The 12703-nt window shown below is 42.4% G+C and overlaps 1 protein-coding gene across 3 annotated transcripts in view; it reads right to left on the bottom strand.

The window, feature by feature from the left end:
• Window positions 1-12703, bottom strand: part of spata6 (spermatogenesis associated 6) — a 187641-nt gene that overhangs the window by 31490 nt on the left and 143448 nt on the right. For all 3 annotated transcript variants that reach the window (XR_011594060.1, XR_011594061.1, XM_070886907.1), the window contains one exon: window positions 1046-1145. Coding sequence is in view for 1 of the 3 variants with exons in the window: in XM_070886907.1 (XP_070743008.1) it covers window positions 1046-1145 (100 nt within the window). In the remaining 2 variants the exon portion in view is untranslated. The remainder of the gene's footprint in view (window positions 1-1045; window positions 1146-12703) is intronic.

The raw sequence follows: 12703 nt of genomic DNA, 5'->3' as shown, positions 1-12703 counted from the left end.
TGGGGGGGGGGGGGGGTGCGGGTCGGGGAACAGGAGCGCGGGTCGGGTCGGGTCGGGTCAGTCGGGGGGGGGGGCGGGGGAGCGGGTGTCGGGTGTCGGCGGGAGAGGGGTGGGGAGCGGGTGTCTGGTCGGCGGGAGGGGGAGCGGGTGTCGGGTCGGGTCTGGTCGGCGGTGGGGGCGGGGGGAAGCGGGTGTTGGGTCGGGTCTGGTCGGCAGGGGGGGGAGCGGGTGTCGGGTCGGGTCTGGTCGGCGGGGGGGGGAGCGGGTGTCGGGTTGGGTCGGCGGGGGGGGGAGCGGATGTCGGGTCGGGTCGGGTCTGGTCAGGGGGGGGAGCGGGTGTCGGGTCTTGTCGGGGGCGGGGAGCAGGAGCTGGCCGTGGGAGGAGCCTTATCCACGCAGCCCCAGTGAGGCCATTCAGCCAGGGCTAGGGGCTGCGTGCTTCGGGCCCCTCCCACACAGTTCGGCGCCTGGAGCTACTGCACTTGCGTGCCGACTGTAGCGCGCATGTGTAGAGGTCCCGGCACTGTTTTCAGCGCTGGGACCTGGCTCCGCCCCCCCACAGCTCGTGCTGACTGCGCCAAGGGCCAGAGGACCTGTAAGTAGGTGGAGAATACCGAGGATTTTTTTAGGCACCGTTTTAGGCGCGAAAAACGGGCGCCCAGCTTGGAGGGGCGCCCGTTTTTTTTCTTGTGGAAACTTGGGCCCATAGATTCTATGTATTGACAAAGAGCTGAAAGCAGACCAGCTTTCCTTCTGAGCCAGTGTATAATGTGTCGCTTTGAAAAGGGGGGATATGGAAGCAACAACAATGAAATGTGAAGAACTAATATACAAGAACGATAACTGAATATACAAAATAGATATGAGACATTCATGACTATACCAAATGCAAGCATTTTGGAATTCAAATTCAATCATTTAGTTTCTCTTCATTTCTGAGGTACCAAAACCAAGCTCTTACATGATTTTAGGTTCAGTTTACTGGTAGGTCTTCAGTCTCTTAAGTTTTTAAATCTATACAAATCAAATTATTACATTAACTTACAAATTTCAGCCTTTGTCTTGCATTGTTTGTCTTCAAAACTTTTATTACTCGCTGATGGATCTCCTCCCATTTTGTTGGTGAAGAGGGCTCTGGATAAAATCTAAATTACACAAAGCAATGTGGATACTTTATATATCATTAGTAACAAGAGCAAAGCTCACAAAAATGCACTTATGGAAGGGTGTTGATAGAGATGGCTGTCAAAATCATTCCAAAAAGTCAAAATGCCATGAGAATAACTAAACACAGGTGTAAAATGGTATGGTAAAGGAAAAAGCCCAATTTTTTTTAAAAAGAGAGTACCGTTGCACTGATCCATATATGAACTTGTGTAGAAAAACAATAGGATTGAAGCTGATGCCTTGGAAAAAAGATTAAATAAATAAGCCCGTTTTCTGAAAAGCAAAAGCAAAATATGCTTGTGTCTCAATTTAAGACTGGATTATGCATTAACACTATGCTCTGATTTTCTGATAATGGCAAAAATGGGCTTCAGCTGGTCCACAGCTGCACCTGCACCCAAAGATGCCCCTATTTGGAGCTAAAGGTCACTCTCCAGCAAAAGCACAGATAGAAGCTGCATGCAGGAAGGTGGCCGACTGAGCCACTGCAATTAGCCAGCTCTCTTATACCTGGCTCCAAATGAGGATGAAGGTTGATGGTGTATAGGGGAAGGTGAAGGTAACTGTACTCAATTTTGCTAACATTTCTTGCAGTCCATCAACCAGGCATACATTTAAGTTGGGCAACGCCACACCTTTGTGGAGGTAGCATTTGAAGCACAATTGTGCTTTTAAACACACTCAGCAAGCAGGTGCTCCACACAGTTAGTGTGCCGGTGCCAGTGGCGTGGAGCAGTACCGTCTGGGAGAGTCCAACCGGGTTGTGACATCGTTCTGAAATTTGTTTGTAGCGGGACCTGTAGCATCCCCTCGTGGGACCGCCTGGAAAAGCGGAGAGTCCGAGCTGTTCCGGTGAGGGAAGGAATGAATACATCAGGTAAATGTGATTGTTTTGCTTTTGTTTATTTTTGCGATTTATGTTTATGTGGGGTGAGCAAAGTATTAGGAATGGTTTTTTTTGCCTCATTCTTTTTCCAGGGAAGCCTCTCTTAGGGCACTCCGAGGCCGGCTCTTTAGCTTGGGATTTTCAGTTGCTCAACCGGCCTAGCACCCTAAGAGAGGTGAGGAAAGCCTCCCTTAGTGCTCCGCTCCACACTTGGGGCCTGCTGCTGAATTTTGTGGCTGCAGACGCAAACCATTTCCTGGTGCAAAATTTAATGTCCCTCAAACCGAATTTCCACCCCTTGGGTCTCTCATTGGGGTAACAGCTATTAACTCATTTTTTCTTAAGACGTATCCACCTAATGTTTCCTCTCTGTCAAATAATTTGGGCATTGTGGCTGCTGCACAATTAAGGTGTTATGGCTGCTTCCTTTCTGATCTGATACGTCCTGGCAGTTTGTAAAAATGCAGATCTTGGGATTGTGACATTGGCGAGGCATTTCTTATGACTCCCTTCTCTGAATCATGTAGCATCATTGGGACCTAAAAGGAATTCTTATTCTCACCACTTGGTATGGTGTTATTTAAAGGGAGCAGCAACCGAGAGGTATGAAAGAAAGCAGTGGTGGGAAACCCCCCCCCAAAAAAAGCAAAAATGGTGCATGATGCAGAAAAAAATAACTTATGCATGCAGTAAAGTGCAACAAAATTTAACAAAAACACTGTACATAATAACTGCGCAACATTATACTACCTAAGATGGATACTTGAGCAGGCCAGGCCCCAGGATTCCCAATGTGCCCAGTTTATATAGGTGAGCTATGTGCTGTGGGTGGAGCCTTGCTCAAAGTTGGAAAAATTGGCATGCGATAGTATTTAAATAATTATTCCATTTAAATAAATCCTAGTAGCGCAGTCTGGTCCAAGTGCAAAACTTTTACATTTTATTTGAAGTTGTTCCCATGCTGGTCTGCTGCACGCAACAACATTCAATCTCTTGGATACAGCACTTTGTGGCCCATTTAGTCCTTGCATGGTAAGTATATTTGCTTCATGCACAAACAGCTCCTGCGCCTCTGCTCCCATTATACTGAAATTACACCTCTTCTGTCCAAGTGGCAAATCTTCATGTGAGAGCTTAAACAATGAGTGTTGACAGGCTATTCAACTTCAGGAATGTATCATAAACAAGTCCACAATGCTCTCTATCCCCCCCCCCCCGCCCCCCGCACACACACACAAACACCCACACACATCCAGTAGGCATCTAGATTTCCTCTCCATAACGCCAAATCCTGAGGATTAGAACGAGAACATCAGCACAAATTTTCTTTCCAGACAGCTATCCACTGAGAATATGTGTGTGGCTGTCGAGTGAAGACAGAATCAGGTTCAACCCATCAGAGTTGAAATGCCTGCTAGGACACTGTCCAGATTCGATGGGAAATAAATCCACTCTGAAGACACATCCCTCAAAATGCAGGAATTTTAGGGATGTGCATTTCAAACTTGCTGCAAGAAAAACTTAAGTAAGACCAGACAGTAGACACCAATGTCAGTTTTCATTACTAAGACTGTGTTTTGATTTTTTTGAGAAAAAATACCTGTAGTAAGATATTAACAAGTTATTTTGACAGCATATTTGTGTTCAACTTTATAAAGTTTGCTGATGAAAGGGTTCCAATACATCTTGACATGTCTGTGAAACAATTTTCTTCTCATTTTTAAAATAAAATGGTAATTTCCCAATAAATCATGGCATTTACTTAAAGTATTGACAGAAGGTAATTTGCATTTGTGTGTTTCAGCCAATCTCAGTAATGATCAATAGGCAGTTGTGTGTGGATCTTTGGCAGACTAGGGAAGAGAGGAAAACATACTTTTAGGAGGCACAACCAGAAAAATGTTGACTGTTACCACATAAGCTTTATTGCACAGCCTCAGTTCTGGCTGGTGCACTGGTGATGGCAATAATACTAGTCATTAACACCTGGCTGCTCGGCAGATTCAAAACTGCTTTTATTTAGCTATATACTGCAGGAAACCCCCTATTCAATCCCTAAATATAAAACATATACTGACTACATACAGTATAAAATGGAGGATAAATTGGGGTCATTTGCGCCCCCCCCCCCCCCGCCGCCCATAGCGCAAACGACTTTGTGACCGGGCGCAGCGCCGCTAACGACTCCCGCTAAATTCAGCGAGAGTTTAGCATTGGCGCTGTGGCGTTGTGCCCCGATCTCCTGCGTCTGGAGATCATGACGCCATCGCCGTGCGCAGCACCCCGTCCCTAAATTGGGTATCGCCCTCTGAAGCAGCGCCGGTCGATGACAGCGACAGCTTCAGGGGGTGCGTACTGGGCAGCTGGCCGCCACCGGGGCGCAATTTAAAGGGGAAGTGGCCGGCTGCTCGTCAAAAAAGTCTATGGTTTTGTTTTCCTCAGTGGTGCCGCTTTGGAAGCGGGGTCGTTGCCGTGATCGCTTAGCCCGGCACCCCGGTGGTCCAAGTAGGATCTTTTTTATTATGCAGAGTACGCAGCTCCCTTTAATTCAGGGAGAGCCCCATCTACGCTGCAGCACTACGCGGCGGCCCAGTGCGTAGCGTTGCTTAGCCGTGCGCCCTGCTACCGCCCAGAAAGGAAGTGGAGTGATTGATTTAGCTCCACTTCCTTTCAGGGGCGATACCCCCAATTTCTCGAGAGAGAGAGAGAGAGAGAGAGCCAAGACTTCTGCGCCTGGTGCAAAGTCTCATGAGTGTTACCGCCCTCAAACGGGGCGCTCCTGAATTGTTAGGGCAATGTATATACATATATATATATCACACACACAAAAATATTTTAATAGTCAGGAATGAAATGAAATATTTATCTTTTCTTATCCTCAGCTTTGTTGAAAGGGATGGCTGCTTACTTTGATAATAATTAAAAGGGATTCTTCTTCCGCCCTGACCTAAATGCACTTGGTTGGTTTTAAACATCTCTCACGAGTATCCCATAGGAAGCATTGTCAAGGTACTGCAATGGAATCTCAGCTACTTTGAACAAAAAGCTCCACTTGGAAATTAAGCATTAATGATTAGATGTCTGAAATGTTTCCTCTATCCAAGAGTTGTTAGACCAAGATGCACGGAACCAACATTTTATTGGAAGCAGATGTTAATGGTTTTTGTTGAAAGTAAAAGTATCTGAAAAACCAGTCAAGCTCTTTGTATGAACCTCTGATGTGTGCAAATTCCTGTTGTATCAAAGGCCCTCCATGTCCTGTTACATTTCAAATAACATATAGTCAACCCCCTTGCATGCAACATTTTTGTCTGACTAATCTATTTCATGGAACAAGTCTCCACTGGAACTATTCTTTTATTCGACAAATAGAAAATAATGGTTCAGCCATTTGCCATTCCTATCCACTAGTCTGCGCTATTGTATAAAGCAAATACATTGCAAATTTGTTTCTTGTAAGTTAAGATTTTCAAAGTCAACATGACATTTACGTTAGATTTAGGGTTAATAACACTCCCGGACTGTCCGGGTGGCTCCAGGAATCAACAATTGGACTCAAGGGCATTGCTGTTGGGAACCCGGGAGAAAATGCGTAAAGAGAGTTCGCGGCTTGTGTGTGTAGGACTTCTTGTGCAACAGCTTCATGTTCTGGCGCCAAGTCCTTCCTGCCCGCTGTCATGAAGGAGAACTCATGAAAGACTGCAGTCAGCTATGAGGAGATGTCAACACTGGGGAAATGTCAAGGGAAGCATGAGTTTGGTTGCCAAGTCCAAAACTGGACGAGAGGTGAGATGGATTCGCAAAATATGTTAAGCCACAAATAAAAGATTGGTTTAAATAAATTTTAAAAACAGAATTAATTTCAACCTATATTTCTTAACTTAGATGTGCTGTGCAAATAGAATACAAAAATACAAAAACCACTGGACTGCATGGCTGCACTTGATAAAACTAGGAATCTTCAACAAGTATTTGTTTAGCTTAAACAAGCTTCATTTGAAATAAAATTCACTAGGCATGAAACCTTTGTATTTGAATAACTGTACAAATATCAACATGTACAGCAATGAATCAAAGTGCACAAGAGATAAAACTGGATGAATTATGATTTTATTTTGCTAAAGAAACAGCTATAAATTCTGGTACATAACTCACATCTATAAATTTAGGAGAATAGCTTGGACTGATGCAACTCCTAAGTTTTCCAAAAGAACAAGCCTAAAAATGTGGGCGCACCTTACACATCTTGTCTTTACAACAGATAAGATAGTTACAAAAAAAAGAATACATTTTACACAAAATAACTATCCTTGAACTATTGTAATTTTATCTAAAAATACTGTTATGTGCAAGCAAAGGCACTCAACCACAGGAGACCCAACCTTTATAAGATAAATGTATAAACATTTGCAAAATGTGGCAAATGTCACCTGATTAAAATCATGTGATCAAACCTCCAGGAATACATCCAACCAGAGTTGGCAATCATAGTTAGATCATCCTAAAGACATGTATAAACATGTTCAAATACCAGATGCTGCATTTTACTTCAATTTTTCAAATCTTTTTACTCATTTTAAATGTCTTCGACACAATTTTTGCAGTATTTTGTGATGCATCTTTTGCTATGTGCACTAGCTGCTCTGTATAATAATTTGAATTGAAAACATATCCATAATCCAATATAAATATTTTTAAAATATGTTAGGCTACAAGAATATTCAAATGTTTTAAGTGCTTTCCATATTTAGTCAGTAGTGATGATAAACTGCCCGGTTTAAGAATTTATATTTTCCTTTTATTTATCTAATTTTCAATGGATGAGATAGACCTAAGGATATAGAGATCCACTGGCATCAATACCATCATTCGGCTTGCTGCGGACATTAAGTATGTGTACAACAAGTATGTGTTCTTTCCAGCTCCCCCTGTGAGTGATGGGAGGGATAAGGAAAGATACCCTGGATTTTGTGTCATGTCCCATATAATGACCAAGCTGAATGCTAACATAACTCCCATATGTAGCTGCCAGACTGCAATGTCAGCAGATGATAAAATAAAACATCGGGTTTTGAAACAAACACCTTCAGTGCAATGTCATCAAGCCACTTTGTCAGATATCATACTGACAGCTGTAAAAACATATGGCAACATCGAACCTGAATTTTTGGCATATGGGTTAGAACATGTTGCTTTCACTTTTGGGCCTAAATAACAGAACCTAAGCAGAATTAATTCAAATATTAGTAGATTATATCAATACAATTAATCCACAGCTGAAATTGTTTAAAGCTCTGCATTAAATTGTCATTTCACTCAGAGGGAATAAGGATAGCTGGTATAGAAATTGAAACAGACACTGAGGCAGGAATTTTCCTTACCTTGGCGGGCGATGTCGATGGCGGGTCCTCTCTGCTAGATTACAGCCCATGTAGTGTAAATGAAAATGTAACACCCCCCATATGCTTATACTGATGGTCAGACAGTAGATTGAATCTCCAATGCCTCTTTCATAAATGTCAACACAAGAGCATACTCTCCTATAACAGGGGATGAAGAAACTCTAGGGGCCTGAAGCAAACAATGGAGGTAAAACAGCATTGTTGGGCATCACAATTTACGTCTCTAAACTGATTCCTCAGGCACCATAGAGCAAACATTTTCCTAATAGCACTATATACCTTTAGTGTGGATGATTTACAAGGTGCTAAAAATTTACCTTGAAAAAACCTTCACCTAATAATCTATCCTTTTATAATCCAAGCCAGTTGCTGCAATGTACTGGCTCAAAGTATTCATGCAGAGGAGTGGATCTCGCCTCTGACCAACACCAAGGGTGCAATTAAAACTCAGTTCTAGAAGATCCAAGAACCAAGCCTTCTTCAACAATTGTGGGTGTCATTGGAGGTATTGCTGACACATCTGTAGAATTTAGACTCAAAGCATGGAGAAAGGAATACAAAGGGACAAAACCCATTCTTGAAGAATCAAATTGCCGGGGATTACATTTCAATGGCTTTGAGTAACTGTAGTTATTTTATAGTTATGAAACAAAAATATATAGGAATTACATCCAAGAGACATCACATACACATTTAGACAATGATTTACGGCCTACAAAAATTCATAATTCAACATTGTGCTCTTCCAAAGAAATAACATCCCTCACCTTGATGAGTCCCAGCCAAAAATAAAAATTTGAAACAAATATGTAAGGCTCAGTTAAAACTGTATATCGTGCTTTCAATACTGTCCAAGACAATCTGTAAATCAACACAGAACTGTTGATTTTATGAAACAGAAGGGTGAAAATCACATAGCTTTAATTGTGTATTTGTAAACTGTCCTCGGAAATAGATGATTGTCTCTAAACTATAGCTTGTTGCAGTTGCAATGTTGATCAGATCATATAGGAGGCAAAGGATTTTAAAATGGAAAAAATATCAGGTGGTTACACATTGTGGCCTCAGCAATAATTTTCATTTATCTTCGAGTGACAAATACTGATATTTTTAATTGGTTATTGATAAATATCAGCATGTGTACAGTGGAAGCACCGTACACCAAGCAAGTAAAGCAGGTCAGTCAAATGATTTCCTGGATTCATCTGAGCAACATCTGACCAAAACCCTAAGCATACTGACCCACACAAGAACTGAATCAATAACAATTTCTTGCAAAAGAAATGTAATTTCAAAATGTATGATCATGTAATCAATATGGGAGCTGCAAAATAGGTCACCAATCAATTTAAAAAAATGACATTTATGACCCTTGAATTTCTGAATGTTATGTTGTTATACTTTTTACTGAAAACAGATGGCTTGAATACCTCACTTTTATTTCAGAGCCATTAAGATTAGAGCAGGATACTGCTCAAATTTTTATTTTTAATTTTTGGACAAACAAGCCTTGAAATTGCTGTCAGCCTTAAGCTTAACAACAGTGATAAAGGAGCTCTGTTGGACGGGCCACATCGTCTGCATACCTGACATGAGACTCACAAAACAAGCGCTCTACTCGGACCTTCGACACGCCAAGGACACCCTCAAAGCCTCCTTGAAAAAATGCAACATCCCCACCTGGGTCACCTAGGAATCCATGGCCCAAGATCGCTCAAAGTGGAGGAAAAGCATCCGGGAGGGCGCTGAACACGTCAAGTCTCTTCGCTGGGAGCAAGCTGAAGCCAAGTGTAGACAGCGGAAGGAGCGCACGGCAACCCAGGCACTCCACCCACCCGTCCCTTCAACCACCGTCTGCCCAACCTGTGACAGAGACTGCATTGGGCTCATTTGTCACTTGAGAACTCATTTTTAGTGTGGAAACAAGTCATCCTCGACTCCGAGGGACTGCCTCAGAAGAAGAGGTGATAAAGGAGTGTTGCTATATAACAATTGCGTGAGTGGCAGTTAGCACTCATGTATTGCTCATTTCACGGATGCTCCAATATTGCCAGTCAGATTTTAAGCATCGCAGTACTCCAGACATGCGTTACAGTGAGTCAGTTTCTTATTGCCAGCAAAATACCTGAAGAACTGAGCGGTCCTTATTCCAAAGTCAATACATCAAACACGCATCAATTCATATAAAATCAGCATGGCTACAGAGGCTGCAGTTTGTTTGGAACACTGTGGGGACTATATTCATTGTTCCAGTAGCACTGTATATAGCAGAGCAGTATCAGTAAGATTAGGAAAAGGTTGTCTGAGGTATTAAATGGCACGAAAGGTTTACCAACAGATCCCACTGCTCTGCAATACAGTGTGTCAACTTGTACTAAGCAGAGCTATATGACAGAGATGCTGAGATTTAACAGGAAGACTGTGGCATTGCTGTGCCATCTCCTCCAGGAAGACGTCCAGGCCACATCTAATATGTGCACAGCAAAGTATTGTCAGTGACTGTCAACGTCACCTTAATCTTCAATTTCTATGCATCTGATTTCTTATAGGCTAACACTGGGGAATTGATTCATTAGCCAATTTGTCATCTACAGGTGTATCAAGGAGGTCACTGATGCATTAGTCAGCAGGGCCAATGACATTTGGGCTGGATTTTCAGCTTTTAGGATTTTGGGGCGTTAATGATGGTGGGATGGTCCTGGTACCGCCTGGAAAAAGTTTGCACCTCAGTCAGCAAAATTGGACAGCTGGGCCCAGAGTGTGGGGCAGAGCAGTATGGGAGGTGCACATCTCTCTTCGGGCGCTAGGCCGCCTAAGCATGCAAAAATCCTGAGCTAAAGAGCCAACCTGAGAAAGGTTTGGCAAGAAAAGAAAAACCTGGAAAAAAACAGTTCCCTATAGCCCTCATCAGCACAACATAAATCTAAAAAAAAATTAAAGAAAAAACGATCACACTTACCTGAGGTCGGCATTACTTACCTCACTGCAGCCGCTACAGCTTAGAACACCTGCTTTCACAGGCGTTCCCACCAGGGCGCACTGCGGGGCACACCAGGTTGGCCGGGAGTCAAAAGCCGAGCCGATGTCGCAACCAGAGGCAATGCACACCGACTCGCCTCTTCTGGGTGGTAATACTCCACACCCTGCCGAAACCGGTCCCGAAAACCCCGGTGGGGCACTGGAAGCTGGCCGCCCACCCAGAAGAGCTCACCGCCGCCACTGCCCTCCGGGGCGAAAACAGAAATGGACAGCAGTGGAAAATCTAGCCCTATGAATTTCATCACTGACCAACAACACCAATGAGAATACCAATTTTACAGAAGTGCTGGCTTTCCCAGAGCACAGGGATCATTAATTGTACCCATTCAAACAAATCTGTACAATGCTGTGCCTTATAAGAACCAAAAGATACTATTTTCTCTCAATGTTTAGCTGATGTAGAACATACAAATAATACAATAATCTAAAATAGAATCCATGTGGATAAAGATAAAAAATAATAAAAGATCAATCATGCTAATAGAGGCACTCTACTGACCACCTAATAGTGGAAGGGAGGTAGAGGAAGACATATGCAAACAAATTAGGGAAATTATTAAAAAACATAGAATAAAAATCATGGGGGGATTTCAACTACCGTGATATTAATTGGCCAGAAGAGGTAGGTAAAGGGGATATGGGAATGGAGTTCCTACAATGTGTATAGGACTGCTTTTTAAACCAATATGCAAGAAGCCCAATAAGGGAGGATTCGCTATTAGATCCAGTAATGGGGAATGAACCAGAGCAGATAAAAGAAGTAAAAGTAGGGGAACATCTAGGCAATAGTGATCATCATATAATATGCTTTAAGATAATAATTGAGAAGGACATAAGTAAGATGAAGACCAGGGTAATAGATTGGAGAAAATTTTGTGGGGCTGAGAATAGAACTTGGGAAAACAAAATAGACAACAATATTGGCAAACAACAATGTAGAACAGCAGTGGGAAATATTTAAAATGGTGTTCAACAGAGTCCGGAAAAAAAGGTAAAAACGAACTATGAAAATAAAAACAAAATAGTAAAATATTTTACAGGCACATGAACAAAAAAAGAAGTCAGGTTGGGAATAGGGCCACTAAGGGATGGACAGGATAATATCACAGGCAGCAATAGAGAGATGGCAGAAATATTAAATAATTACTTTGCTTCAGTATTTACCAAGGAAATCGATCAGATGGACATGACATCGGATGATAAGATTAGAAATGAGCTAATTGCATTTAAAATAAAAAGAGAAGAAATATTTAATAAACTAATCAAACTCAAAGTGTAGATAACCCCTGGTCCGGACGGATTTTAAAAGAATATAGCAAAGAGACATTACTACACTTATTTAATAGTTTGTTAGAAGAAGGTGTAATGCCAGTGAACTGGCAGATAAATAATGTAATACCTATATTTAAGAAGGGAGATAGAATATGTCCAAGGAACTATAAATCAGTCAACTTAACATTGGTGGTAGGAAAAATTATGGAATCCCTACTAAAAGAGAAAACAGAAGAACATCTAGAAACCAAAAATATAATAATGAATAGTCAGCATGGATTTCAAAAGGGAAAGTCTTGCTTGACCAACCTCATTGAATTTTTTAAAGAGGTAACAGGGAGAGTAGTCAAGGGTAATGCAGTATATGTAATTTATCTAGATTCTCAAAAGGCCTTTGATAAGGTACCACATAATAGACTAATGAACAAGGTCAGAGAATGCGGAATCAGTGGACAAGTAGCAGAATGGATAACTAGCTGGCTTCAAGACAGAAAGCAGAGAGTGGAGGGTAAAGGGTCGTTATTCAGAGAGGCAGAAGGTGGGAAGTGATGTTCCACAAGGATCGGTGCTGGGATCACTGTTTTTCAAAATTTATATTAACAATTTAGACTTTGGAATCAAAAACATAGGGCTGGATTTTGCGGAGGGGCCAGCAGACGCGATCGGTGGAGGGTCGGGTGGGAAAGTGTTTCTTTTCCGCAGCGGGTCAGAACCTTGCTGTGAACCCGCCGCCACATGCCGTTCCCCGATGTCAGCGCTGAGCAGACACGACATACAGAGGCAGGTTCATAACAACGGACCCAATTCAGGGGTAATTAGTGGCTTGCTTAGAGCCACTTAAGAATGAATTTGAGCTCATCTGATGCATTTAGTTAAGCTGAGTCGGTCAAGCTGAGGCGGGAGGTCGGTGGCTATTGAATCAGCTGTTGAGTCAACA

This window comes from Pristiophorus japonicus, chromosome 8, assembly GCF_044704955.1.
Source record: "Pristiophorus japonicus isolate sPriJap1 chromosome 8, sPriJap1.hap1, whole genome shotgun sequence".
In the NCBI taxonomy this organism is placed as follows: Eukaryota; Metazoa; Chordata; class Chondrichthyes; family Pristiophoridae; genus Pristiophorus; species Pristiophorus japonicus.
This window is presented reverse-complemented; position numbering and strand designations above follow the sequence as displayed.